General features: G+C 38.4%; 1 protein-coding gene across 1 annotated transcript in view; it reads left to right on the top strand.

Moving 5' to 3' along the window:
- The window catches only part of MOCOS (molybdenum cofactor sulfurase), a gene marked incomplete at its 5' end in the record, with an annotated part of 232069 nt that overhangs the window by 7685 nt on the left and 198579 nt on the right, over window positions 1-25805 (top strand). The window contains 2 exons of the mRNA XM_082479909.1: window positions 17607-17696; window positions 20348-20414. Of these exons, the coding sequence (XP_082336035.1) occupies window positions 17607-17696; window positions 20348-20414 (157 nt within the window). The remainder of the gene's footprint in view (window positions 1-17606; window positions 17697-20347; window positions 20415-25805) is intronic.

The raw sequence follows: 25805 nt of genomic DNA, 5'->3' as shown, positions 1-25805 counted from the left end.
GTCCCTCTCCAGCTTTCTTATAGGCCCCCTTCAGATACTGGAAGGCCGCTATAATGTCTCCCCAGAGCCTTCTCTTCTCCAGGCCAAACAACACCAACTCTCTCAGCCTGTTCTCATAGGAGAGGTGCTTCAGCCCTCTGATCATCTTTGTGGCCCTTCTCTGGACCCACTCCAACAGGCCCACATCCTTCTTGTGCTGAGGATTCCAAAGCTGAACACAGTACTCCAGATGGGGTCTCACCAGAGCAGAGTAGAGGGGGAGAATCACCTCCCTTGAGCTGCTGGCCACACTTCTTCTGATGCAGCCCAGGATGCGGTTGGCCTTCTGGGCTGCAAGCACACATTGCCAGCTCATGTTGAGCTTTTCATCTGTCAGTACCCCCAAGTCCTTCTTCTCAGGGCTGTCCTCAATCCACTGTCCGCCAAGCCTGTTTTTGTGCTTGGGATTGCCCCAACCCAGGTGCAGGGCCTTGCATTTGGCCTTGTTGAACTGCATGAGGTTGGCATGGGCCCACCTCTCCAGCCTGTCCAGATCCCTCTGGATGGTATCCCTCCCCTCCAGCATGTCGTCTGCGCCACACAGCTTGGTGTCGTTGGTAAACTTGCTGAGGGTGCACTCAATCCCACTGTCCGTGTATCTCCAATTTAGACAACAGAATGTCATGTGGGACAGCGTCAAGCACTTTGCATAGGTCCAGGTAGATGACGTCAGTTGCTCTCCCCTTATCCACCTACACTGTAACCCCGTCATAGAAGGCCACCAAATTTGTCGGGCTTGACTCACCCTTGGTGAAGCCATGCTGGCTGTTACCAGTCACCTCATCATTTTCCAGGTACCTTAGCAGAGTTTCCAGGAGGATCTGCTCCATGATCTTGCTGGCCACAGAGGTGAGGCTGACTGGCCTGTAGTTCCTTGGGTCTTCCTTTTTTTGCTTTTTGAAAATGAGGGTTATGTTTCCCCTTTTCCAGTCAGTGGGAACTTCACCAGACTGAGATGACTTTTCAAATATAATGGAAAGTGGCTTAGAGATATCCAAGGATGTGATCTTCTGGGGACATGGTTAGCTGAAGAAGGATGATTATACCACTATGCTTACTTTTTCTGGCAATATGCAGAATAATGTCCTAAATTAATATCTGGAAAGATGACAGGAAGCTCATTTGAACAAATAGTCATTAATTAAATTAATGTTGTGTGAATTAATTTCATTAATGCACAATTAAACACCAAATATCATTGTTCGTACCCCTTTGCAAACTTACGAACAGGTCAGGTAAAGTTACACAGTCATCAGAAAGTTTGTCCTGTAATTTCTTCCCGAGGAAGAAATCAAAGCCCAGGATTTTCCACATTTTTATGTTCATGCCACATAGAGCATTAAAGTTGTCATAATTCAGTAATTTGGAATGGATGGTATTAGTAGGGGATACGAACGTATGTTGCCTTTCTTTAATAAAAAGGACTTTGTATTGCTGTTCAGTAAAATACACTGTTCATCTGCTGAGCCATTCTTTTCCCAAGTAATTTATTAAGGAGTGTAACTTATTAAGTAACTTATGAAACATGTGACTGGGAGTCACGTTTTTATTATCTGTATATCTGCCTATAATTTCTTTCAATGTAAACAATTAGAATTGTCACAAAACAAAATGTTACTCATCTGCTCTGGCAGTATGCAACTTTTTAAAAATCTGTCATCATCTTTGATTCATCCCACGCTGGGAAAATACTCGTTACAGATGTAATCAGTTTAGGAGTGTGTATGTCCAGTGAGCAGAATGGGAGACTCAATACCCTGTCTTATCTCAGTTGTGATGGACAATTTGCTTTGATAATGCATTTTGCCTTCTCGTGAGACGGGATAAAAGCAGATAAATAAAAGTGGTTAACTAGCAAGAACTCCCTACCTGATGGACTGAGTGGAGTAAAATTAAAGACTGCATGAAAAAGGAGCCTTTGCCAGACGCAAACACGATACTTTTCCCCTCCACGCATAAACTCACTAGTATTGCATAGCTAGGAAGCTGACTGAATTGATGTTCAGACAAAACTGTACCTAGATTATTGCACTCCATTGTTACTTGATCATAGAGTTTGTGTTCACAAACAAATGAAACATTTGATTAATGAATAACAGCTTTTAAATGCATTCCCTTAAGAATGCGAATGTCTGAGAAGTAACGTATTGTGGAAAGTAGTATGAAGCGTAGCAATATGATAATAATCGTCTTCTTATCGCCTTAGCATAGATGTTTAGTGACAGGTACAATGCTGCTGAGACAGTGTAATAATACAAATGCAGGGTGACTGGTTGCCCTTCTAAAAAGAAGGTAATTTAATACTATTACAAGTGAATAAAAACATACGCCATTTAAATTCATTAGCAGTGAATTGGAAGACTCGCAGTACATAAGGAATAAACTGAAAACCGTGTAAGGTATGTTTTCTGTCATAGGAAATTATATACGAGAGACATTAAAAATGCAAAAATAACCTTTAAGGGATGGCTGAAAAGGTGTATTTTGAAGGTAAAATAAGGAAATAAAGAGAACACCACATCCGGACTGCACTGCAGCTGACTTTCCTTGTTTCCTGGGACAGAGCATCCCCTGGGAGTGGGACTCACAAACTCCTTTCCATTCTGTTGTTTACAATGATTTCTGATTTGACTGAGGCATATACCCATGCCATGTTTTTTCCATTAATGAAATTAAGTCCTCTGTTTTAAGAATTGAAGGTTTAAGAGCAGAAATATAGAAGGAAGGGAAAAAAACTATGACAGCTGGGGTTTTTTTCGGTTCATAGCAACAATTTAGGATTTGATACCGTAAAGAATTTTCCTTGAGAAGGCTTGTTCATGAGTGGTGATTCCCACTTCAGTTGCATTCTTAAAAGCCACTCAGTGTCTCTAAAATACCCAGCTGAAGGAAGAAGATGGGTGTGAGTAAAGGGGAAAGGAGACAGATGTCTGGGGACAAAAAGTAAGCTTGTTTAATATTCATTTTCATACCACAAAAAGCCATTTCAATATTAACTTTCATAGCTCATTATCAAGTTTAGTTTCAAACTTTCTGTCTTCTATTTCTTCAGAGGCCTGGGGTTTCTTGGTTGAAAAACAGAATTTAAAGTGATCTTTGGGTGATAAACTACTGCTTGAATAGAAATCAGACTTCTGGGAGTGAGGAAGGAAGTAATGATGATTTTGTTAGCAGATGCCTTATGTTGAGGCTCGGTGAAGCTCATCTGCAGAGCCCAGAAAGCGTCACTGCACCACAGGGCTGTGGAATCAGGGCTGCCTGTTAGTGTGTGCTGTCATGGCCCCAGCTTCATCCAGCCTGCAAGGAGAGATTTGGGGACAGAAGACAAAGCCTTCCTGTGGCGCTGTGGGAACCCTCCTTGAGATGAAGGCTGTACAAAAACAAACCCTCCCCCCACCTTCTGTTTTTCAGTATCAACTTGCTCAAAGGGTGGGTCTGGTCCCATGAAATGCTCTCTGAGGGGCAAAGCCATCTATTTCTGCCTTTTATACCTCACCTTCTTGGTTATCCTTAGAAGCCTGTAATAGTATAAGGTTGAATACTTTGTGAACGATGAAAAAGTATAAATCCTGGTGAGTTACACCGAATTTTTTTTCACTGAATTTCCTTTCCATCTGGTGTTTTTCAAGGGTTGAGAGGAATCTTCCTCTCCCTGCCCCCCAAATGTCAAATTTAAAACCACCTGCTTTCATTGGAATATGTATATTCTGATTACCTCTAATGAAAGGCAAAGCTAGCTTTTTAGCTCATGGGAGCTGAAGCTACCCATTAAAAAAAAATTATGAAAACCTCCATTCCTTTAAATGTGTGGACCGTTGCAGAGTTTACAGAGTGTAATGCTTGTTTGGAGGCACTTGGTCGATTCTTCGAGCGTTGCATCACTGAGCGTGACAGCTCCTGAGAGATTAAATAGCTGTTACCATCAGAACTTTAATCAGTTTTTCTTCCATTTCTGCAAGTACGGAGACGGACAGGTGTACTTGTAAAATGTCATGAGGATTACACTGCAACGCTTCCTGGATAAACTTTAGTGCCACTGAAGTGGGGGAAACAGTACCAAATAATCTCACGACAGCTGTCATGTTTCCAAAAGTGCCTGATCAAATCATCGTATCTTCAAATCTGAATGCTAGATACCTTGTGGGTACATCCAACATCTACTGTCAGTCACTTCTGCTTCTGATTCCTTCCATGCTCGTAGTAGAAATGTGATTACCTACTGGATTGATCAAATGGCAGTTAATTTACAATGATCTCCTTCGGGTTTTGTATTTCAATGCTATGTGTAAAACTATTTATAATGAGTGGGTATTAGGAAGTTAGGGGGAAAACCTGCGTTTGGCTAGTTCTAACCTCTTCAAATGCCTCCTAAGTTACACGTTTATAGGACTTGCTGTGGCTTTAAAAATTACTAGGTTCTTACATGGATTGTCCTGAAAGAGCATGAGAATTTTTCAAATGAGCAAAACTGATATTTATAATAATAGTAATAAAGAGCTTCCAGACATGAGAGGGGAGGATGGAAGGGAGCTCTTTTGTTTATTCCTTTTGGACAACAGATTGTGTTTTATACTTTTTTTTTAAATAATCTGTCTACCTGAATTGTGGTCTTTCTAGTCGCTCTGCATCTCCATTTTTTTGGGCTGTAGATTGAATTTCCCTGTAGTTTGAGAACAGAAATAGCTGAATCCAGAGGAGGAACCTTACTGTTGAGGCTCTTAATGTAAATAAGCTATGGACAATGCTGCGTGCATCGAATCTACTTCACTGCACTATGTATTCATTGTGGAATGACACAGGAGAAAACAGCAGTCTAGTCTAATGTAGTTCTCTGGATATAGGTTGGTTGTGGTCCTCAGCCTGTAGACAGGAATACAATATGAGAAAAAAAAAACACTAGAGGAAAAGTCATATAGGCAAGAATCTATTCCTATCAAAAGTGATTGTTTCTTATTGTCTCTCCACTGAACAGTCATTACAATGGGTAAATGTAAAAATATAAACATAAATAGGATGAGAACGAGGGGTAATGGGCACAAGTTAGAACATAGGAAGTTCCATTCAAATACACGGAAAAACTTCTTTACAGTGAGGGTGACAGAGCACTGGGACAGGCTGCCCAGGGAGGTTGTGGAGTCCCCTTCCCTGGAGATTTTCAAGACCCGCCTGGATGCAGTCCTGAGTAATGTGCTCTGGGCAATCCTGCTTTAGCAGGGGAGTTGGACTAGATGATCTCTAGAGGTCCCTTCCAACTCTGAAAATTCTGTGATTCTGTGAAATAAATGTACATAAATGGGTGTATATATTTAAATCCAGGAATTTTAGTCTCACTATGGTGAGAACACCAAGTGCCTAACAGCCATCTCCCTTAGCAAGAACAAACAAAAGTGTTTCAAGTTTGGAGGGAGGAAGGGGGAAAAACAGAATGAGGTGGGCATGGGGAAAAGTTTACTCTTAATGACTTTCTTATATCCCTCTGTCAGCACAAGTTGGAGAAGGGAAGCCTGTACTTTGCTCCTGTAGGAAAAAAAAAAAAAATCTACGTACACTGTGCAATAACTGATCTCATGAGGTTCAGTTTATCACTTCATCCTGACTTTCTGCAGAGATAAAGTACCAGATATCTGGTATTTATACAAAGCATTGAGGAAAGTTTGCTGTCCGTCTGGAAACAAACTTTGTCAAAGCAGTTATCTTACATGAAACCTGCATGATGTTCTGTGCAGCTCATTGCCCGGGTTTGTTCTAGGTTGACTATTAGGGAGCCATTAATTGTGTTATGGTGGTGACTATATGTCATAATAGGAATCATCCCCATTCTGGTATTAATGGCACAAATTGGGAGTGCGTTTTTTAGAAGTAAACTGATCTGGAGTGAAACATGTAGAAACAAGTTGTATGCACTGGTTAGATGCATTCTTTGAGTTATCATTGTGTCATTTTGACCAAGATTCTTTTATCACCTTAATTGTTTGAATTTTAGGTACTCTAATTTGAAAGATGGTGGGGCAGATTGAGGTGTCTGACTAAACCAGATTTACAATGGATGTGATCTTACAATTCTCTGAAAATCGGGTCCTTCTTGAGGTAACTGTAACTAAGGACACAAATCAGGGCACCCTAACATACTAATTTTAAAATTTAAGTTTATATTTAAACATTTGATTTGATTTTGTGCTTCCTTTGCTTACAGTTATAATGTTTTTCCTTATATTTTCCAAACCCCTGACCCATACCTTGGCCTTTATGTGCTCCTCTGGGAACCTTTACTAACTATTTTAGAAGGTGTTTTGATATGTTTAGAAGGTATTTTTGATGTTTTCATTTTTACATCTCCTGCATGATCTTTTTGGTGAGAAATGTTCTTGCAGTTTTGCTAAAAATAAACAGGAATTACAAATGAACTTCATTTTAATGACAAATAAGTAGCTTTAAAATGCAAGTGATGAGAACCAAGTGTACTATTGTTGCCTGTAACATACTTGCTTTGGGGGAATATGGTAATATTATGCCCGCAAGCAGAAATGCAACAAAAAGTAAAAATTTTCAGGATGTAATAAAAGCACATTACAGAAACTCAATAGTATCTGTCATGTTACTTCTAGTTATAGTTTTAGACTAGCAAGTCTGAGGAAGTATTTGAAAATTAACAGCACAGAAATTAGCTCTGAATTATTAGCTAATTACTTTTACCTTTCCACTTATGATAATACTGTTCATTATTAATCTGATCATTCATTGTCATAAGTAGTGTTCACCTCAGTTAAAATTCTTCTCCATCCTCGCTTCATGTTACAGAATCAATTCCCGACTTTCTTAACTTTGCATAACTCTCAGCTTGCCACCTGACATCCTTTGCTGCGTAAGGAATGGGTGTGTTCAGCAATCTCTGGTTTGTACAGCATCGGTAGTAGAAGTTTATAAAGAAGGACCGGGCTTTAGTGTGGGTAAGGAACTCCAGCAACTCCAGCACTTCAGTGGATTTCTGATAGTTATGGAGACTCCAGATATGAAATTGGTACTCATATTCAGGATCCAATCCTGTAGTCAGTGCTGGAGGCAGAGTATGCTATGTGTGTTTTTATCTTCTAGATAGTATTTTCCAGTATCTTGTGTCATAATCTCAGTAAAATACGTTGCATAAATGTTGTGTCTGATCTTGTCATTTATTCAAATACGGCAAGACTATACATTTTGTGGGGGAAGACCTTGATTTTTAAGTGTTACCAAAAGGTGTTATTCTTTTTGTTGAGCATTGATGCTGTTCTGTAGGTCTTAATTTTGATTAAGTGAGGCTGAAAGCAGGTGTGATGAATTCTAGGTTGTCTCTTTGCCAAAAAAATATCAAAATGTACAGTTAGAGAAGCGGTAGAGAAGGTGGAAAAGAGCTGCAAGGGAAGAGAGTCTCCAGATTCACATCTGCTTTTCCTTATGTTCTGCTACAAGAAGCAACATGAAAACACTAATTATCCTCTTAGGGGGATATTTATGCACATATATTCATATACCCATCTCAGTACTGCATACACAGGCATATTTGTGCATATTTGTAAATAAAGGTGCGTAGTATGTGCTTAGGGGAAACAATCACCTGCGTGTCTTTAATACACTTCTGGAGCAGTTCTTTCTTTGATGTAACTGACTCTCGTAAGCTGATCTATGTAATTTTGAGATTCTGTTGCTGTTGCCTCTGTTATTGTAGCCCTCCCACTCCTTTTGTTGATGGATTATTTAAAATGTTGCACTTTTTAAATTGATCCCTGGGCTTCCAGAGAGAGCATGCATACCCCAGAGACTGAAGATGTCCTGCAGATGCCATATGAGATAGCATGTCATATTCAAGAAAGGAAAATTTCACTTGTTTCAGAGGTCATTTAAGCTTCTGTGCCAATCGTAACCCAGCTCTTTAACTTGGCCTGCTACCAAAAAGGTAATCAGTGCAGTATGTTTAGGAAGTGCTGATTATAGCGTATTTGGTAATGTTTTAACTCATACAGAGTTCAGCAGAGCCTCACAATTACTTCAAAGGCTCTGAATCAGACCTTGATGCGTGTTCTTATATTTGAATGGAGCCTGCTTTTCTCCCACAAAGGAGAGGTTTCTGTGACCTGAAGGCAAAGTTCTGCTCTGGTTATTCATTGTAATACAGCTGGAAACTCAACCAGGCTTCACTTGGGTTCCTTTTCACTCACTGGACTTTGGAAAAGCCTTTTTTTGTCCCATTGCAGCCCTTCAGAGAACCTGACCTCTGAACCGATAATGTCTGTACCCAATGCAAGGTCTCTGGAAGAGTCCCAAACTCTTCTTTCTACACAGCTGTATGTATGGCAGTAACCAGCAGTGGATTTTTGCTGTCCAAAGTTAGAGTCAAAGTAGTGACCAAACCTCCAAAAGCTGTGTCACATGGTAACAGTCCTTTAGAAAGAAGGTCATAACCTATGTGCTTGTGTCAACAGCTCAAGTGATTTTTAGTTTTCTTTTAGTAAGCTGTAACATGCTGGATGTCATTGGAGTTAAAAAAAGTAGAGGTTCTGGCAGCTGCATGCTATTATTCCCATTAAAATAAGGCCTGTGTTAGGTAGGATTTCTCTCACATACTGCTGTATACAGGCCTAGTCATTAGGAAGCTGGTAATTTGCTAATTTTGTCAGAACTAGTCAACGATACTCTGCAGTTGTCATACTGTTTCAGAATTAAAAACTGTGGTTTACTATCACATTATTTTTTGATAAATGTACCTTGTTGTTCATAGCATGTTCCTGGAAATGGTTGTTGAAGACTTTGAATCTACGCTTGGGGAGACCCCTAATAAATGGAAAATAAGATGTAGAAAATTAAGTTAATCCAAATATAATAAGGTATTAACAGAACATTTATGCCAATGTATAATTACATTCCTATTAAATTATTGACAGAAACCTGTTTGTGTCTGTTAGATTTTTTTTTTTTGAGTGGGAGAAATCTTGTTTTCCAATTAGATGATGTGTTTTGTACTGAAGTATTATATTGTTTGTGGAGGTATTAGGAAATTACAGTCAGTCCTGAAAAATTTTACAAAATCATTCTCAATTCTGAAAATAAGAAGTAAATTTATTTAATGAGTTGTATTATTGACACCTATATATCTAGTGCAGTCTGTGAACTTCAGTCAAGGTAAAGCAATTGAGCATAATCTTATCATTTAGATTGGTCTGCTTATAGTTGTGTAAGTTTCACTTGAGGTAGCAGCTCAGATCAAATTATTATAAAGGAAAAGTTAAACTGGCTTGCTCTGTGGAGAATCGGTGCCAAAAATGGAAAAATGTTTAGATTAACCCAATACATACGCACTAGAAAAGCTTATACATAGATAACTTCCTATCTCCCTAATAAAATCTCAGTATTTCTGTGTCTTATTAAAATGAAATACCCAGCATACATTTTATTAAATCTTAAGTAGTTACTTAAAAGCAGTACTGAAACTCCTATACTCAACATTTTTTCCAATATAGAAAGCACGCTGAAAATGTGTTGCTGTCTCCTGTTTGTGGTTTCAGTTTACATTGGTGACTGATCACTGGTGAAAAGGTGATACAGGAAATCTTGGTCAAGCATTATACATGGACTTTTCAAGCATTAAACCTCTCCCTGGTTTAATACTGCTGTTTTTTTTCTGACTATTAGAACAGTTAGGAGTGTAAGACAGATAAGGAGTAACAGTTAGGAGTGCAAGCCAAGAGATAGGGATGTTTTGGTCTCAGATGGTATTTTTCCAGTAAAGTTAGGGAAAATTACTCTAGCTTTCCAAAATTCTGAGATCTTTTTCTGGAATGTGCATTCTGCTCCCTCACCCCATGCTCTCTGACCCTCTATTTCCCCCCAGAAAAAAACACTTCCAACTGGAAGAGGTGCCAGTGGGACAGGAATGAGTTGTCATAATTATCATGCATTAGAAATAAAGGAAGGTGGCATTTTTAGCCAGATCAGGTGGAGAGGTGCGACTGGTTTGTCAAGAGAGAAATACCTGTTGAAGCTGAGTGGGTGAAGATAGGTATTAAAGCAAAAAGATGCTGACATGGGAAATATGAGAATACACTGACTGTGAAAAAACGTAGTCAAGAGGTTATGATGTAGTTTCTTACTAGGAGGATGTGATTCTGAAGCACCATTCTGGTTTAAGCAAGGTAGACTAATAACCTGCAATTTTTCATTTGGAAGTAGCTTGGTTGATAACTGTAGTCACCTGTTTGTAGCAAAGGACTAGTCACTGTGGGCTAGGAGATTCTTCTCAGACCTCTCATCTTAAGAGAGTGGGGTTCTGGCCAATGGTCCTCACTTTCTTCATTTCACAGTCTTTGAATTTACATACAGTTCTACTTGGTAACATGGTTATTTGGTTTTATGTGTTTGTCCCTGAAAGACAGTCCTAATTTATGCTGAAGGGAAACTTATGTTTCTCTTACGCTTATGTTCCTGAAGTTGTTCCAGACTATCTGATCTGGGCAACAGACAGTTTGCTGGATGGTATAAATACATCGAGGGCTGTAACTGTCTGTGGGGAACCTCGTGTGAAGAACTTCCACTGGAGCATAAGTTTATTACTGATTTGCAGTAGCAGCCTTGCCTTTTTGCTGGAAGAAGCCGGCAGAGGGAGGTACTGTTGTGTTTGCCAGACGAGGCATTACACATCATCTTGTCATTGAGAAGAAATGCCAGCTGGGAAGTACTTCTGTAGGGCCTCAACAGTCAGGATAACCGATTTTTGCTGTCATTCACTGTTCATTGCATGTACCAGTTCTCATGCAGGTGTTTAATTATTGCTGTGATTGCATGTTCAACCAAAGGCTGTCGCTCCCAAAAGCTCATGGTGATTTGAGTATTTATATGTAATGAAGTGAGTTTTAAGAGAAAAGGGAGAAGAAAAGGGTTACTTTTTGTTTTTCTGTTATTTTGAACTTAGTTTGTCTTTTCCTAGTGTTTTTGGAAACCCATAAAATAATTTAAAAGGCCTTCTTCTATATGTCACTGCACATTTCATTTGATATATTTTGCACAGAATATTTGGAGTTGCTAATTTGCCCTAGATTTTATATGAATCCAATTAATTCAGGTCACAGAGCAAGAAATAGAACTGACTAGAAAAGTCAGTTTCAAACATTATCTTGACATGTTGTTGTAAGCCTGTGGCTGTTTTATGGGAAGAATGGGGAGAAAAGTAGAACAGGGGAACGCTACTAGAATGTTTAGCTAATGACCACTATTATAAATGATTATTATTAAGATTCTTTAAACATTGCTTTTTACCGTTGTGTTTTCATCCCCAGTGGAAATTCTGAATGCCTCTTTCCTACAGAAAAGTGAATGCTTCTGTGAAAATTTCAGTAAAACCAACAAAAGCATTTTCCAGTAATAGAAGAAAGGTGAATATGTTCTCTTTCAACTCTTCTTTCATTTGATCAATTGCATCAGAGAAAAAGAAAAAAAAAAGAGACTGAAAGATGGTAGTATATTTGCTAGGGAGGTGTGAAAGCTAGTTTTGGTTTGGGTGAGCTACAGTTGTTTGAAGACTTGCATAAATATGAATCACTTGTGATTTATATTTCATCCAAAGACAACGAGACAGTCGGCTGCAGTATGTTATTCGTGTGTAGCTGAGGTGCCTCTGATTCATGCCCACGAGTAAGGCTTCAGCTCTTCTGGAACACAACCCATTAAAGGTGTCTGTGGAAATAAAATCACTGACTGAAGTCGATATTTAATCATGCCCTAGTGAGCAAAAAGTGAGCACTGAATAAAGCTGTGTCTTGCAGGTGGGCTACATGGATGAAGGTGGGTGCTGACTGATCCCTTTACTGTGGTCTTACTTAGCACAGGAGCTGGCAAAGGATGAAATTTGATGGCGTCTGATTTTTTTTTCTGCAGCTGTGAGAGATACATTTCACAGGGTTGGATGTGACTTCTTAATAAATGTGAAATCTTTACTTTCTTTGCGCTCACACAGACCTCAATACCAGCAAGCTGTAACCTATAAGCTGCAAGTAGGGGCTTATGTACATAGAATAGAGCCAGTGCTTACTGGAATAACCCTAGCCACCTAAATAGCTTTCGGGGAGTTGGTGTGGCCCCTGTTGAGGAGTACAGAAAGCAAAGAGTGTATATGGTATTGACTGTAAACTATTTTAATGTTCTGTCTGCTTTGCTGTAGGTAATAATGCAATGAGAGAAAATAATTCAAGCCAACAGAATGTGGAGGAAAATAATGGGAACTTATTACGGATAAATGTAATTGCACATTTCATGCTTTGCTTTTTGTAACCAGTCCGTCAAGTCAAACACTAAAATACATTAATTAAACACCAGTTTCCCACAGAACTCAGTAACTTGTTAGCGGCCCTTAAAATATTGATACCATTATCCAGGTTGCTCAGTCCAGTGCAGATCAGCGTTTGGCAGTCAGGTCGAGCTGTGATTACTCGAATTGATGAACTCGCTGGACTGGCAGTGGCAAGCAGAACACGCCCCATGGCTGCGGGCTGACTGCTGCGTTACTTCGCTGGGCCTGTAGCAATTAAGTCAAATCGTGCTGAGGAACAGTGTCTCCTTTAACTGCATGATAACTATTCAAGCTTTGGGCATCTATGGCCTTGTCCTTCACTATGCTTTTGTGGTCAAAAACCAAAACATTACCTTGTCTAGCAGAGCAGGAGTGTTTAAGTGAGAGGCACATTGTTATTCAGAAAACATACTCTGGTTTTGAAAGCTTTTGTCTAAACCGATGCTAAACAGGAACTGAAGGTACAAATAACAATATTTAATAAAGGTTTAATCCAGAAAATATCCAGCAAGACCAAATCTCAAGCTATAGTAGCAGTAGGGTTTTTTTTTCTTTTTTATTGCTTTTAATATACTTCATTAATGGTTTTTCAGAACCAGGATCTTCGTGTGGGCATATCATGCCCTGTATCATCAAGAGATTTCAGGCACTTTTATAAAGGTTATATGTATTACATCATTAAATTTACTTTTGACATTTAATTTAGGAGCATACCTGGGAGGGAGCCAAATTCTTATGCAGTCAATGGAAAGAGGGAGCTGCCTCTAAGACTCTGATTTAGGTGACTAAAATAATCTGAGGTAGCTGATGTGATACTACCTGTTAAAACCTCACTGCGTCCAAGTGATATCACACTTGTCTACAACCTCTGTAGAGCCCTCTCCTCCTGATTTTGTCACTTGGTTGTTCCAGTTTTCTCTTGCTTTTGTTTTGGTGTATGAAAATGTCTCATATTTATCTTTTGACAGATAATGCTTTATTTTGCCTTCAGCTTGTTTTCATATAATCTATTTCATACTGGTTTTGTTAATATTGCTGTACTTAAAATATATACTGTCTCCTCGGGGCATTGGCTGTATCTACTTTCCAAGTAATATTGTGTATATAATCCCACTGAATTGCAATTATATCCGCCAATCAAAATTCATGAACCTGTGTAGTTTGTGCCTTGTAACTACACATTTCATTCTTCATCATGAAACTTTTGGCAATGTAACTGGGAGCTTGTAATCAGCTGGAGTGCAGGAATTTTGAAGTGCCGGGACTGTGAGAAATAATCTGTGAAGCCACAGCACTGGTCGGTTTATTTTGGTGACCGTGGTAGAATCACAGGGTGGCAAAAGGTTAAGGCAGTGGACATGGGACAGCCATTTGCAGTGTAGTTACATCATTGGTTATTTTTGGAAGTGATACTCAAAGTCCAGAAATGTATAGCATCAAGAACAATTTCAGGGATTAAAAGAGCAGATTACATAATACTAAAATAGTAATAATTTAGGCAGATAGGAGCTGGCTCACTAGGCATAGGTTTACAGGTGGGATGTGAAAGAGGAGAAAGCTTACTCTCTGTGTGCCAGTAGGCCATTGTAGGGAGTGCATCCATGGTCTGTCTGTGCTCCTCTCCCTCCAAACCATCCTCTAGGTGGTAGGTGCATACGTAGCCTAATAATTACTAAAAGATTTAATAAAGACATAACCTCCTTATTCTACTTTCAGTTCATCACATGATGTCTTTAACTTTCTTCAAAGTTAGGTGGAATCACCTTTTAGGAAAGCGTGCTTTTGTCTGAAGCAGGTATTTTGGCTCCAAAAGGTTCACCTGGGTAGTTTCCTTTTGCCTTGTGTGTTTTGCAGGTGGTCAGACTGTGTATAGTCCAGTGTTCTTCCCTGCTCTTTAACTCTAATTTTAAAATGCTCCAAATTAAATTATTGTTATCTTTTTTCATTTAAAAGATAGGAATGTTCTGTTAAACGAAATGGTCCTCTAGCATTTCTAAGGCTGTACGTGCATGTGCACTCATGAAGTTTTACAAAAAGCCAAGGCAGGCATGCAGAGATGGCAGATGCTTTTCAAGAGGTGAATTGTAGCACAGAAAGAGCACAGGGAGCTGGGCTAGGGCTTTCTTCAGCAGGACAGACTGGCCCATGTTGGTTCCCAAAGATTTCCCTGTGTAAAATTAGTCTGGAAAAATATTATCATGTGAATATTATAGCTTATGAACTGATACTCTTGCTGAATAACTTTCCGTAACTAATGCCGACACATTGAATGGTTTCCGATACTCCTATAAGAAAAAACCTTACTTCTGAAATGTGATTTTATCAAATAGTTGGTATATTACTAGATCAATGAAGTCAGTTACACATTCCAACATAATAGTATGTAAATTAAACTAAAAGTTAATTTTACATTTTCCCCGAGCGACGAAACCACATCCTGATAGATATTGCATTTTAATTTTCTTTTGGTTGATCATATTATATTTTCTTTCTCCTGTTACTTTCTGTACACAGTATAATTTCATAGTGCTGACAGCCTATATACTAAATACCACAGTGAAACAGGGAGAATTATGTTATTCTGTATACACTGACAAATCCTTTTGGTTAATGTGCATTCAATAAAGTTAAAATAACAAATGTTATTAAACCAGGGGAAAAGCACAATGAAAGTTATTAATGTTCTTTTTTTTTGCCGGTGTTATGCATGTGCCACATTTTTTTTCTTTCCTCTAAAAATATAATTTTATCGAAATAAAAGAGGAAGAAAAAAACTACAGCATAAAAGTGCAATAGCAATAAAGGTACTTGTTTCAGTGCAGCCTCAAATGATGAGAGAGCTTATTTCTTGTTTTGGGGAGTCAAGAGAGTATTAAATGCTGCTCTCTCCTTCCAGTTAAACAGCAGCATTAAAAATAAAATTAAAGTTTAAGAATTAATATTTTTTCCTTCCTTAGCCAAATGTCCTCCCACATTTTTAAAGTAATGTACTCAGAGGAGAAATTTAACAAAATGACTGGCTGTTGTGTTTTTTTTAACCTCCATTTCACAGAACCACAATATTGTACTTTGTAATTAACTATATAACGAATCAAATTCGAAAAACCGCTTAGGGGGCCTTTACCTAGAGACCTTTTAGCCCACATTGCTTCGCAGGACCATCGGTCAGGACGGGAAGTGCCCGTCCCCTCATCGGTGGATGGTTTGTGTTTGAGGAGCCTCAGCCCATTGCCTGGTTTTTGCTCGTGCTGTACGGCTGCGTTATCACTTCGGTGCTGTCAGCTTCCTCAGGGCTGGAAGAATCCAAAACCCGCAGCTGTCTGCCTCCAGAGGAGCACCATTGGGCTGCACTTGTGGTGCCTGTAAGAGCTAATGAGCCAAACGGCATCTCTGTGTGGGCTTTGTTGAGAGAAAGCGTTGGCTGGGATGGTCGCCTCTAGGATGGCAGTCCTTCCCCCCCTCTTTCTGGCTCAGGGCTGCCACTTCCCTTTCTCAGCTCCTGGGCTGCCTTTCCCAGCTCTCCCAGCTGTAACCAGTGACCATGGGTTGTTTATCGCCCTGCCTGCTGCCATCAAGCTGGGCCCCCGTGGTGGTGGTTGTGGCTGTTCCTCCCCGCTTCACCTCCACCTCAGAGCGGAGGCCTCTGGTGCTGAGCTGCGGGCTGTGTACCAGGGCCTGCTCTCAGGGCGGCCGCGGTGAGCATGTGGCCTGCTGCAGGGAAAGCTGGTGTCCCCTTGCTGGTGTCCCCTTGCTGGCTGAGGCCATGCCGCTCTGCCAGGCAGGGGCCTGGCTGTCTCTCTGCATGGTGCAGCATCCCTCTCACCATCCAAACCTGCTGTGTTTTGGGGTGAGCCACGTGGCTGGCTGCTCTCCTGTCAGAAACTGGGCCAGCTGGACCCCCACATGCATATTGACCCCCATATGCTTGTATGCACCGCTTCTTACTGCTTGGGAGAAACTTTCTAGGATCAAAAAAAAAAAAAAAAAAGTAAATGTAAAAACCTAAAAAATCTGTACATCCAATAAATCAATCAAATTTTTTCCACCCTCCTCCCCTCAAAACACTTTTCCTTGACTAACTTCAAAGCCATCATTAGAAATTCTGCTTTTGCTAGATGCTGTAAGTAGGGAAATCTTAAGGCACGGGAGGGCTTTTCTTTTTCGAAAATAAGAGAAGGGATGGGTGTCTGGATTGCTTTTATCATTAGCACTGCCTCACATCTTTACCTGCCGAGTCACTGCTACAGCAACATAATGTATAATTATATATATTTTCAAGTGTCAAGGCTTCTCATTTAAAGCTTAACTCAGTTTTAAATCCCTGTGGAAAGGGAAGGCCTTTAAAATACTTAATAAAGTCTAATCTTAATCATATTCATCATTATTAAAATTTGAAATAGGTTGAAATACTTAAGGTAAGTGAAATGAAAAAACTAATAAAGGGCACGAAACACACTGGAGAAATGGAAGAATAATTGCTAAAGATTAAGAAATCTAAAATGGCCAAACATGAAAAAGCCTTCATTTCCAATAAGCTTTTATTTAAAAGTTTTGCAATAGCTTAATAATATAAAAAGTGATTTTAAAAATGAATTGAACGTTAAGTGCAGCAGAGTGGTAAGAAATATTTAGATACATTAAAACTTAAACTAGTCCTGTCTTTGAGCTGCAAGTGTGATTTAGGTCTTGTCCGTTCTTGAGAGTTGCTTCATCTGTTAGCAAGGAGGCAACACTACTATTGTTGTTGCTATTAATAATAATTATTATTATTGTGGTAATAGTAGTTTTCATAATAAGTAGTGCCTAGGAGTAACAAGGTACTGCGGCTGAAGACACCAGCTTGCTCAGTCTTGTACAGCCATAGCAAAAAGATTTTTCTCTTCCAAAGAATGTGTAATCTAAACATGAAAGGAAGGACCTGTAAAAATATTTTGATTTTAATTAAAAATTATAAAGATGCAATCAAAATATTTGGCTTCTATTGTATCCTTCTTTTTTTTTTTCCTGTTAGTGAATGAAAGATGCCTTGCTGTGAATACTGCCAGATGATTGGAACATATTTGAGAAGTGTTTTTTCAGAGCTGTAGAGACCTCTAAGTCAGGCAGAGAAAAATCATACCCCAGGAATTTTAAGGAAGTTGACTTTTTGTGTGGTGTACTGCACTAGGTGTGTTTGAATGGTGCACTTCTCAATGTAGTCTGTGGGAGATAAATATTTAAGAAATTGAATCTAGTAATTTTATTTTTATTTTAGGGATTACTTACCTTGACCATGCTGGTTCAGCACTTTTCCCAGAGAGTCTACTTAAAGCTTTTACTGATGACCTCAGAAACAACGTTTATGGTAAGTGCAAAACAGGGTTCCCATTAGTCGTCTGAAGGTTCCATCTAAACAGATCCAAACTGTGCCTCTTGAGCTGTTGGAAGAGTACTTCTGTGGGGTTTTTAACACTGCTGTAGAGTAGTTGGAAGACCAGTGATTTTACAAAGGAATCATAGTCCCTTTCTGTCACCCTTAGCTTTGTTATTTGGTGGCCAAGGACGTGTCTGTGTTGGTGAAGAATAATCAAACGGAGCATGACTCTCTTTCCCAGGGGTTAGGGCCCCATGCTGGGGATAAACAAATGCAACATAGCTCTGAGCACTGATTGTTCAGTCTTTTTTTTTTTTTCCCACACAAAGTGCAAAACCAATTTCTTATGCAAGGACCAGAATCCAGAACCTTCTCAGTGAGCTTATACAGTGTCTCAGTATAAGCATTTTATTTAGAAGAAAGCTTAGCTCAAAGATCCCAAGTGAATTTATGCAAGGAATAGGTGCTATATCTCTCCCAGGCTATTAGACTTAGGTGCATACTCAGAAAAAAGGATGTGTATCGCCAAAACAATCTTGCACATAACAATATGAGTAACAATATCTACAGAATTGTGCAATATCTGGGTGGAGATTTAGCTGTTGCAGCTGTGGACATGGGGACTTCAGCAGCACCTACAAGTACTTCATCCCCAGATCCTCTGCTTAAACCTTTCATCTCTTTCAGACATTATTATCAGACTGAGAACCACACACTGAATGTGCTTTTATACAAAGGCAGCAGCTTCCATTGTTTAGGAAATATTGTTACTATGTGAGACAATTTACATTAGAGTCATTCATGCTCAACCAGAAAAAAATATACTGTACAGTATTATCTATATATGCTGTGAGTACTGTCACTGAAGTAATCAAAATTTCTTATTGTGTGGTACTATCTGTGGGTTATGTGTCCTTTTTGCTAGTTTTGTGTCTGTCTTGTGCTCCCAGATACATAGGGCAAAGTGATTCCTCACTTGGGAACTAGGTACCGCTGTCTTAAAACAAAACTGTGTTCACTCAAGCACCGGCACACTTGTGCTTATCACCTGCGCGAACCACTTGAGAATTCTGGGTAGTTTTCATTTTCAATGTGCCACTTTGTCATTTCCCACTCTTTTGTTTCCTGAATGCTGGCGAGACTAGGAACCAGAGTGTGGATTTAAGTTCCACTATGAAATAGATGTTGTTCTTGATAGGAATAGGGTTTTTTGCTGTTATAACATGATTCATTGATTTGATTACATTCAAAATCTCCTATTCAACTGCCTGTCAGTGATATTAAAATTAATGTTCAGTCACTACAGCCATTGTAAAGTGAAATGTATGCACTCTGGTCTTAGTTATTTCAAACAACATTGGGTTCGACCCTTGTAATAAGTACCATCTGTGGCGGAAAAAAATTAAATTTGTGAATCAATTGAATGCTTGTGAATAGAAATACTAGTGCTGCCAGTTTGGAGCACATTTGCATAGTACCTATAATGCTATGGGAGAACAAGTTGTATCTTTTTAAATACTGCTTTCATCTAAAATGTTAAGGAGAGCCCTAGCATGGCCAAATCTCTTTTTTCTTTTTTTTTTTTTTTTTTTTTTAGTTACATCTCTGATACTCTGAGGGCAGTAACCGTTGCATAAAATGAGTTCATGCAACAGACATAGATGTGAGTGAAGGGGGAGACTGACTTGCAGTTTGGCTTCTTGGTGATAATCCACAGGCCCGAAGAACTGCAGTTTAGCTGTTGCATGTGTAAATGAGGGAAAGGAATGTAGGTGAGAGAGATTCTCACTTCTAAATTGAGAATAGTTGAATTTGAAATTACAGAAATGCAACATCAGACATGAAAAGTCTAGGTATTAGCTTTTAGGTTTGAGCTCTGAATTTGTTATTCTTTTTAACAGCTTCACTCAATAATGATTTTTAAATTTTAAAAAGAGAGTAGCTAATATTGCAGCCTACTGCAAAAACTGTATTAATATAGCAGTTTTTTTCTTGTTCTCTTTCCAAACTGTTTAGGCGTGTTCTTTAAGCATTCACTAATAGGAAAGTATGCTGTGCCTGTGTGGATATTGCTGTAATCTTTTTTGCTTAAGAAGATAAATTCATGCCCCTCTTATGTGCTGTCTTAATTGTTAATACATGCCTCTGCTGAGCTATGCTAAGGTAGCTATTAATTTTGCATTAAAATTTATATTTTCATGAGCTCCTTAAATTTCAGAGAGTAAAAAAAACAGCGTTAGTCCTGGTATCCAATAATGAATGTCTGTTAACTCCAGATGCTGTCTCTTCTAAATTGCTTCTTAGCTAGTGCACAAATATATTTATGAATGTGCATTCTATCTGTAGTTTTTCCTAGTACATTTGTGCATACGCAGTTGCATTTTCTTTTTAAGGGAACTGCCTTAAGTATTAGTAAGAGATCTAGCCGAAGTTTCAAGGTCTGTCATAATTGCTTTCTTCTGTTATGTGTCCCTTCTCTTGACTAACTGCTCTAAGGAGCTTTAGGGCATTGCTGTGAAGTGTACGTTAAATCTTTCTTTGTCATCTTTTCAGGCTGGCTTGGTGTAATACTTTGATAAAAGACAAAATTAATAGCAAAATTGTGATTAATGATTAACTTCTATATCTCTGTTGTCTCCTAGGCAACCCTCATAGTCAGAATATCAGCAGCAAGCTGACATATGACACAATCGAGCATGTCCGATACAGGTAGAATAATCTTTCTTTCAGATTTTGTATGATGCACGTCATAGTTTTCATTTTGATTAGGCCTGTGCTGTTTTGATGACTTTGATGTGGTATCATTTTCTGAGGATCATCTGTCATATCTGAAAAAAACACCTCACTTTTAAAACACAAGGTACTTGGACAGTCAAGTGTTGGACAAAGTCAGTTCTTTTTCTCCTGGATGCCCCAGTTCTGAAAGTTCTGTAGTTAAATTAGTGCTGTGATATAAGTCCACAGTTTTAATTAAGATATAGAAGTTGGAATCTCAAAAGCGATTATTAGTAAGATGGTATGCTAAGATAGAAAGGTGGAACTAAGTGCAAGGACATGGTTAAAATTCAGATTAAATAGGGTGTAATGGCTTGTGAGAATTTATAAAAACCTTATGGGAATGTGTACATTGTTTTACAGCAGGTACTTAACTTCTGTTGGAGTAATAAAATACCTTTCAACGTAGTTTTAGTGTAGTTTTTAAGAGCAAAAGAAAAAGAAAAGGTAAAATTGAGTGTTGGGGCTTCTGGGTATGGGCCAGAAAGTGAACTGAATCTCTAAATGAGGTATTCCCCTGAAAGTTCAGGATAGTGTGTACTGAATGTACACTTCTTGCCATTAGTTCACACCATGAATATATATATGTGTACAGCTTCGGTTGTTGGTTTTAGGGGTTTGTTTTAGGTAACACTTACTATTTTATAAAATATGTCTTTATTGAAGAATATGTATGCTTTTAGTTTATTTGCCTGCTTTTAGCGGCACTCTTTGTGCAAGGAAAGACGTGTCATGGATTCCTCTTTGTTTTATCATCTTCCTTAAGAGCAAAGATTTCTCCAAAACACATCACAGAATTCAGATCAATAGCAATGGAATCACAGCACTGTAGTATTCATAGCTGCAATGAAGAAAATCTGCCTTACACCTTTCTGCTGCTTTTTCTCTGACTGCACTTTTATAAGGGTGTAAAAACCTAAGTTTTCTAGGTCGCTATAACCTGTTCCTCTAGCCCACCTGGAGAAAGTATTTATTTTTGCTTCTTCTGCTACACTCTGTTATGCTGTGCAGGATGAAAACCTATTACTGTATGGCCAAATGAAATCAAAGCGGATATTCCTATCTATGAGGAACAGCTGTTTTCAAAAGCAGACACTTATAGCCAGGTACAGCAACACCTACAGCCCTGCAGAGTCTCCTGAGCATACCTGTGTGCCCACATGCAGCATTAACAATCTGGTTTCCATTTACTCTCAGTGATATTTCAGTATTGCCATTTAATCGTTCTTCTTATGAAGGCACAATAGAAAGTATAGCTGTTTCTAGAATAATTATTATTTTACTCTGTGTTCTTGATTGTTAGGTAGTAAGGAAATAGACTTCCACTGTGTAACTTATATAGATGACTTTAAAAGAACTGACATCTTTAGCTTGTTTTATTTTGGATCCTGCTTTAAAAAAGTGTGAGACTTATAAGAGCAGGATGGGAGATGACAAGAATCATTCCAGTGATTATATTGGGGTTTTGGGATGTTTCTTTTTTTTTTTTAAAAAAAACACAAAACAACCAACAACTCTGCATCCAAAGGGACATTTTCAGTATTGCACCTGATAGAATTTGTCATCTATCCCTATAGAAATTCAACTATTATTCCCTAATAAAAATTTAAAAAACATAGTCATCAAAAAGGCATAATCATAAAAATTCAGGAAGAAAATGCCCCCAAACCACTGTCAGTAAGTCATCTATCTGAAAGGCAATAAAAGTATATTAAAAATCTATATTTCCATGCCATTGCAGCTAATCAAAATAAGCAATATGACAAGACGGGGAGACAGGCAGCTCTGTCCTGCATCACAGCACATAGACTGGATATCCTCAGTGAAAGAATAAATCTGTGGGTAGTTTCAGAAATCTTAAAATTAATTGCTTGCTTATAATTCTGCGTTTGGTACATGGCTGCAGTCAGAAGTATGGCTTTCTTTCAGTGTTTGACTCCAAGACAATCTTATTGTATTGTCTTTCACTCAAACACTGAAAAAAAGCCATACTGGGGAGGGACTCTTTTATCAGGGAGTGTAGCAATAGGATGAGTGGTAATGGTTTTGAACTGAAAGAGAGTAGATTTAGACTAGATATTAGGAAAAAATTCTTTACCTTGAGGGTGGTGAGACACTGGAACAAGTTGCCCAGAGAAGTTGTGAATGCTCCATGCCTGGAAGTGTTCAAGGCCAGGTTGGATGGGGCTTTGAGCAGCCTGGTCTAGTGGGAGGTGTCCCTGCCCATGGCAGGGGGGCTGGAACTAGATGATCTTTGAGGTCCCTTCCAACTCTATCCATTCTATGATTCTATGATTTATTTTAATATTTAATTTGATTTTCTGATGGGATGACACAAGCCACTAATTAAAAATAAACACAGAGCTTAATTTCTGATTTATATTTGTTGATATTGGTGATTGCAGCACCAGAATAGACTTTCCTAATCTGCCAGTGCACTCTGTTTCACAGTACAAAGCTGTATGATTTGGTTTTGCCTTCATATTTGCTTGACAGACAGAAACCATTCTTAGAAAATGGATTTGCAAGAAAATGACATAAATTATTAAATATTTGAGTCAATGGATGTTCTCTATGAGTTACAAAATTACAATAATCAAAATGGCTTCCCTCTTGACCAACCAAATAACTATTTTATTCTTAAAAACATTGCTTCTCTTTACTTGAAATGAACTGCTGAGAGATTTTTAACATTGTGTGTATCTCTACATTAACCATGAGTGACGCTGAGAAGAGGAAGTAAGAACTGTAATAAACCTTACCTAAATGTATTAAATGTATGCATCAAAAGATTATAGATCCTTTTTATGACTTTGCTTACGGATGTGTGGAAATGCCATTGCTCCGTTTCCGTACAGCTAAAGAACATGACTGCAATATCTCCTTACGATGCTGCAGAGATAATGCAACTCAGAAATTCATTACATTGAGTATTAAATAACCCTTTCCCCATATGCAAGCATTTTACAATACTACCTTTCTGAATATTTTAAAACATGTCCTTGTAGATCTTACACTTGCAATATCAATAGTGCAGCAGTATCTTCTAACCAGAGCCAGACTGAAGTTTTAGTGTTTTATGTTTGTGGTGTGTTTAAGATGTGCAACAGGATGCCTTTTTCATTTAAACACAGTGTTATTGAATTTAATAGAGTTCTGATGTTCATCCTTGAACTTTCAGGTACTATGAAATATTAAAGTTAAGCATACTTTGGGATTTCAAATATATATTATAAAAAAAAAAAAAGGCAAGAAATTTCAGCTAAGATTTCAGCACCAGGCATCTCGTAGACCCTGGCAATATGTGTATTATAGAATTTGCTCACTGAATCTAAAAGGATTTGGCATTGAGCTAAATGGGATCAACTTTAAATATAGAATCAAAACGTGTATTTCTATAAAAGCCTCTCTCAAAATATCACATCTAAGTGAACTATAAGAGGAGAATAATCTCTGTGGCCTGCACATACGAATGAAAGAAGGTGCAGCGGTCATGCACAAAATGAATGTAAACAGTTTAGTATTTTAACAAAATATTTGCTTCTGTGGTAAAACACACAGGTGGTATTGGATTTTGCTAAGGAAGCAGTCTTTTAAATGATGTTTATAATTTAATTTACATTGTATTTGTAGAGATCATTTCATGATAGCAAGGTAAAGCTGTACATTCCTTCTATGAACATTGTACCTTGCTTATGAAATAAGTTTCCATTCCAAGTCTTTTTTTTACATTATCACATGTTCTGAAATGGTGCTATGCACAAGATAAAAATTTTTTCTTTATTCCCAGGTTTAAGCAGTTCTGTGTCTGAAAACAGTAATATTCGAACTGATACATACATGAAAATTGGCTGACCTTTCCTACACAGTAAGAAGTGGTAGATACAGTATCTGCTTAGTATTGATTTGTCCTTTGCAAAGGTCATCGACGGGAGACTGTACGGATGAGTGACATCTGAGTGCTGCATCCTGTCCTCCTTAATGGTACCTATCAACTTGAAAACCTTGTTTCAATACTAGGGTGGTTCAGCCGTTTTGCATGCTTATTTTATAACGCCATTTGCAAATGCTGCATTTCCTGATCCTGCTGCTCAGCTGCCAGGGCAAGTCTGAAATACCACGGTTGGCGAAGTCTCGCAAAAGGAGACAGTGCTCACTGGGGTGACTGTACATGACAAATGGGAGAAGCATTAGAAGATAATTATGAATAATTGATAGGTTTTTTTGGAAGAGCTTGATAATAGGCAAGAGGGGTGATCTTTTTCCTCATGGTTCATGAAATGATTTTACATAGACATGCAATGAAACAATCCCAGTGTGCCCACAGTGAGCTGGCTGGCATCTCAACACTGTGCTCTGTTATGCACTAAGTGACCACAGAGCAATGGCTTTGGTGCAGATGCTTCTTGTTTTCTCCTGGCCATACCTAGCCTTTTATGCAACTGTGAGAACCTATGTTTCTTTCTTCTTAGCACTAAAAGAAAAAAGCTAGTGGGATGGATAGTAAACTTAAAATGAAGACGAAGGACTCTATTTTATAAATAGTTGTTTCTAGGAGCCAATCCATTACTTTTGGTGGGTTTACTCTTTGCAATCCTATGCAAGGTAGTAAAAAGCTTCTGGACAGGGTAACAGGTACTTTTACTTTTTAATGAGTTAGGAAACTGGATTAAGAACCAATGAAATCAGTCTGATTTACTTTGGAACTTTGCTCCTGGACTTTTATCTCTGTTTTAAAAAATTCATTAACCATTAACTTGATAAACTGAAGCTTTAGAAAGGAATTTGCTAATACCGTCTGTTACTTTTCTGGTAGTCAGATTTACACTTTCATGGTTTATATGAAGAGATTGCAGTAAATACAATTTGTACATTAATGGTCATGCTGTTTGAGTAATCTTTCTTGCAAAGAGAGCCAAATCTGGAATATGTCATTTATTGAAGGAAATAAATATTTCACTAAAATTTCACTAAAAATTTCACTAAAATAAATTAAAATCTGGAGGTCAAGATTACTAGTTTATGGACACAAAAGATTTAATGCTGCTGGGCAATTCTCAGTTTAATTTCTGTTGGTGGTTAGACAGTATTTTGCAAAGAGGATTGAAAAAGGGTGGATACGACCTTTAATTTTTTTCCTTCCCAATTTAGAAAGAAACCTCAGGAATCAGCTTTTATAATGTGGCTGTGACAAAGAAGCAATGGAGGATAAGTTTAAAAGTGATCTTGCTACGTCATTGCTCTCTAAATAATATTCAGAGTAGGGAGAATGCTACAGGCTTACTTGGATTCAGGCCACCATGTTAGTTCACATTTTTTAAATGC

This window comes from Vanellus vanellus, assembly GCF_965231255.1.
Source record: "Vanellus vanellus genome assembly, chromosome: 2".
Taxonomy (NCBI): domain Eukaryota; kingdom Metazoa; phylum Chordata; class Aves; order Charadriiformes; family Charadriidae; genus Vanellus; species Vanellus vanellus.
Note: the sequence above shows the minus strand (reverse complement) of the source record. Positions and strands in the feature narration are given on the sequence as shown.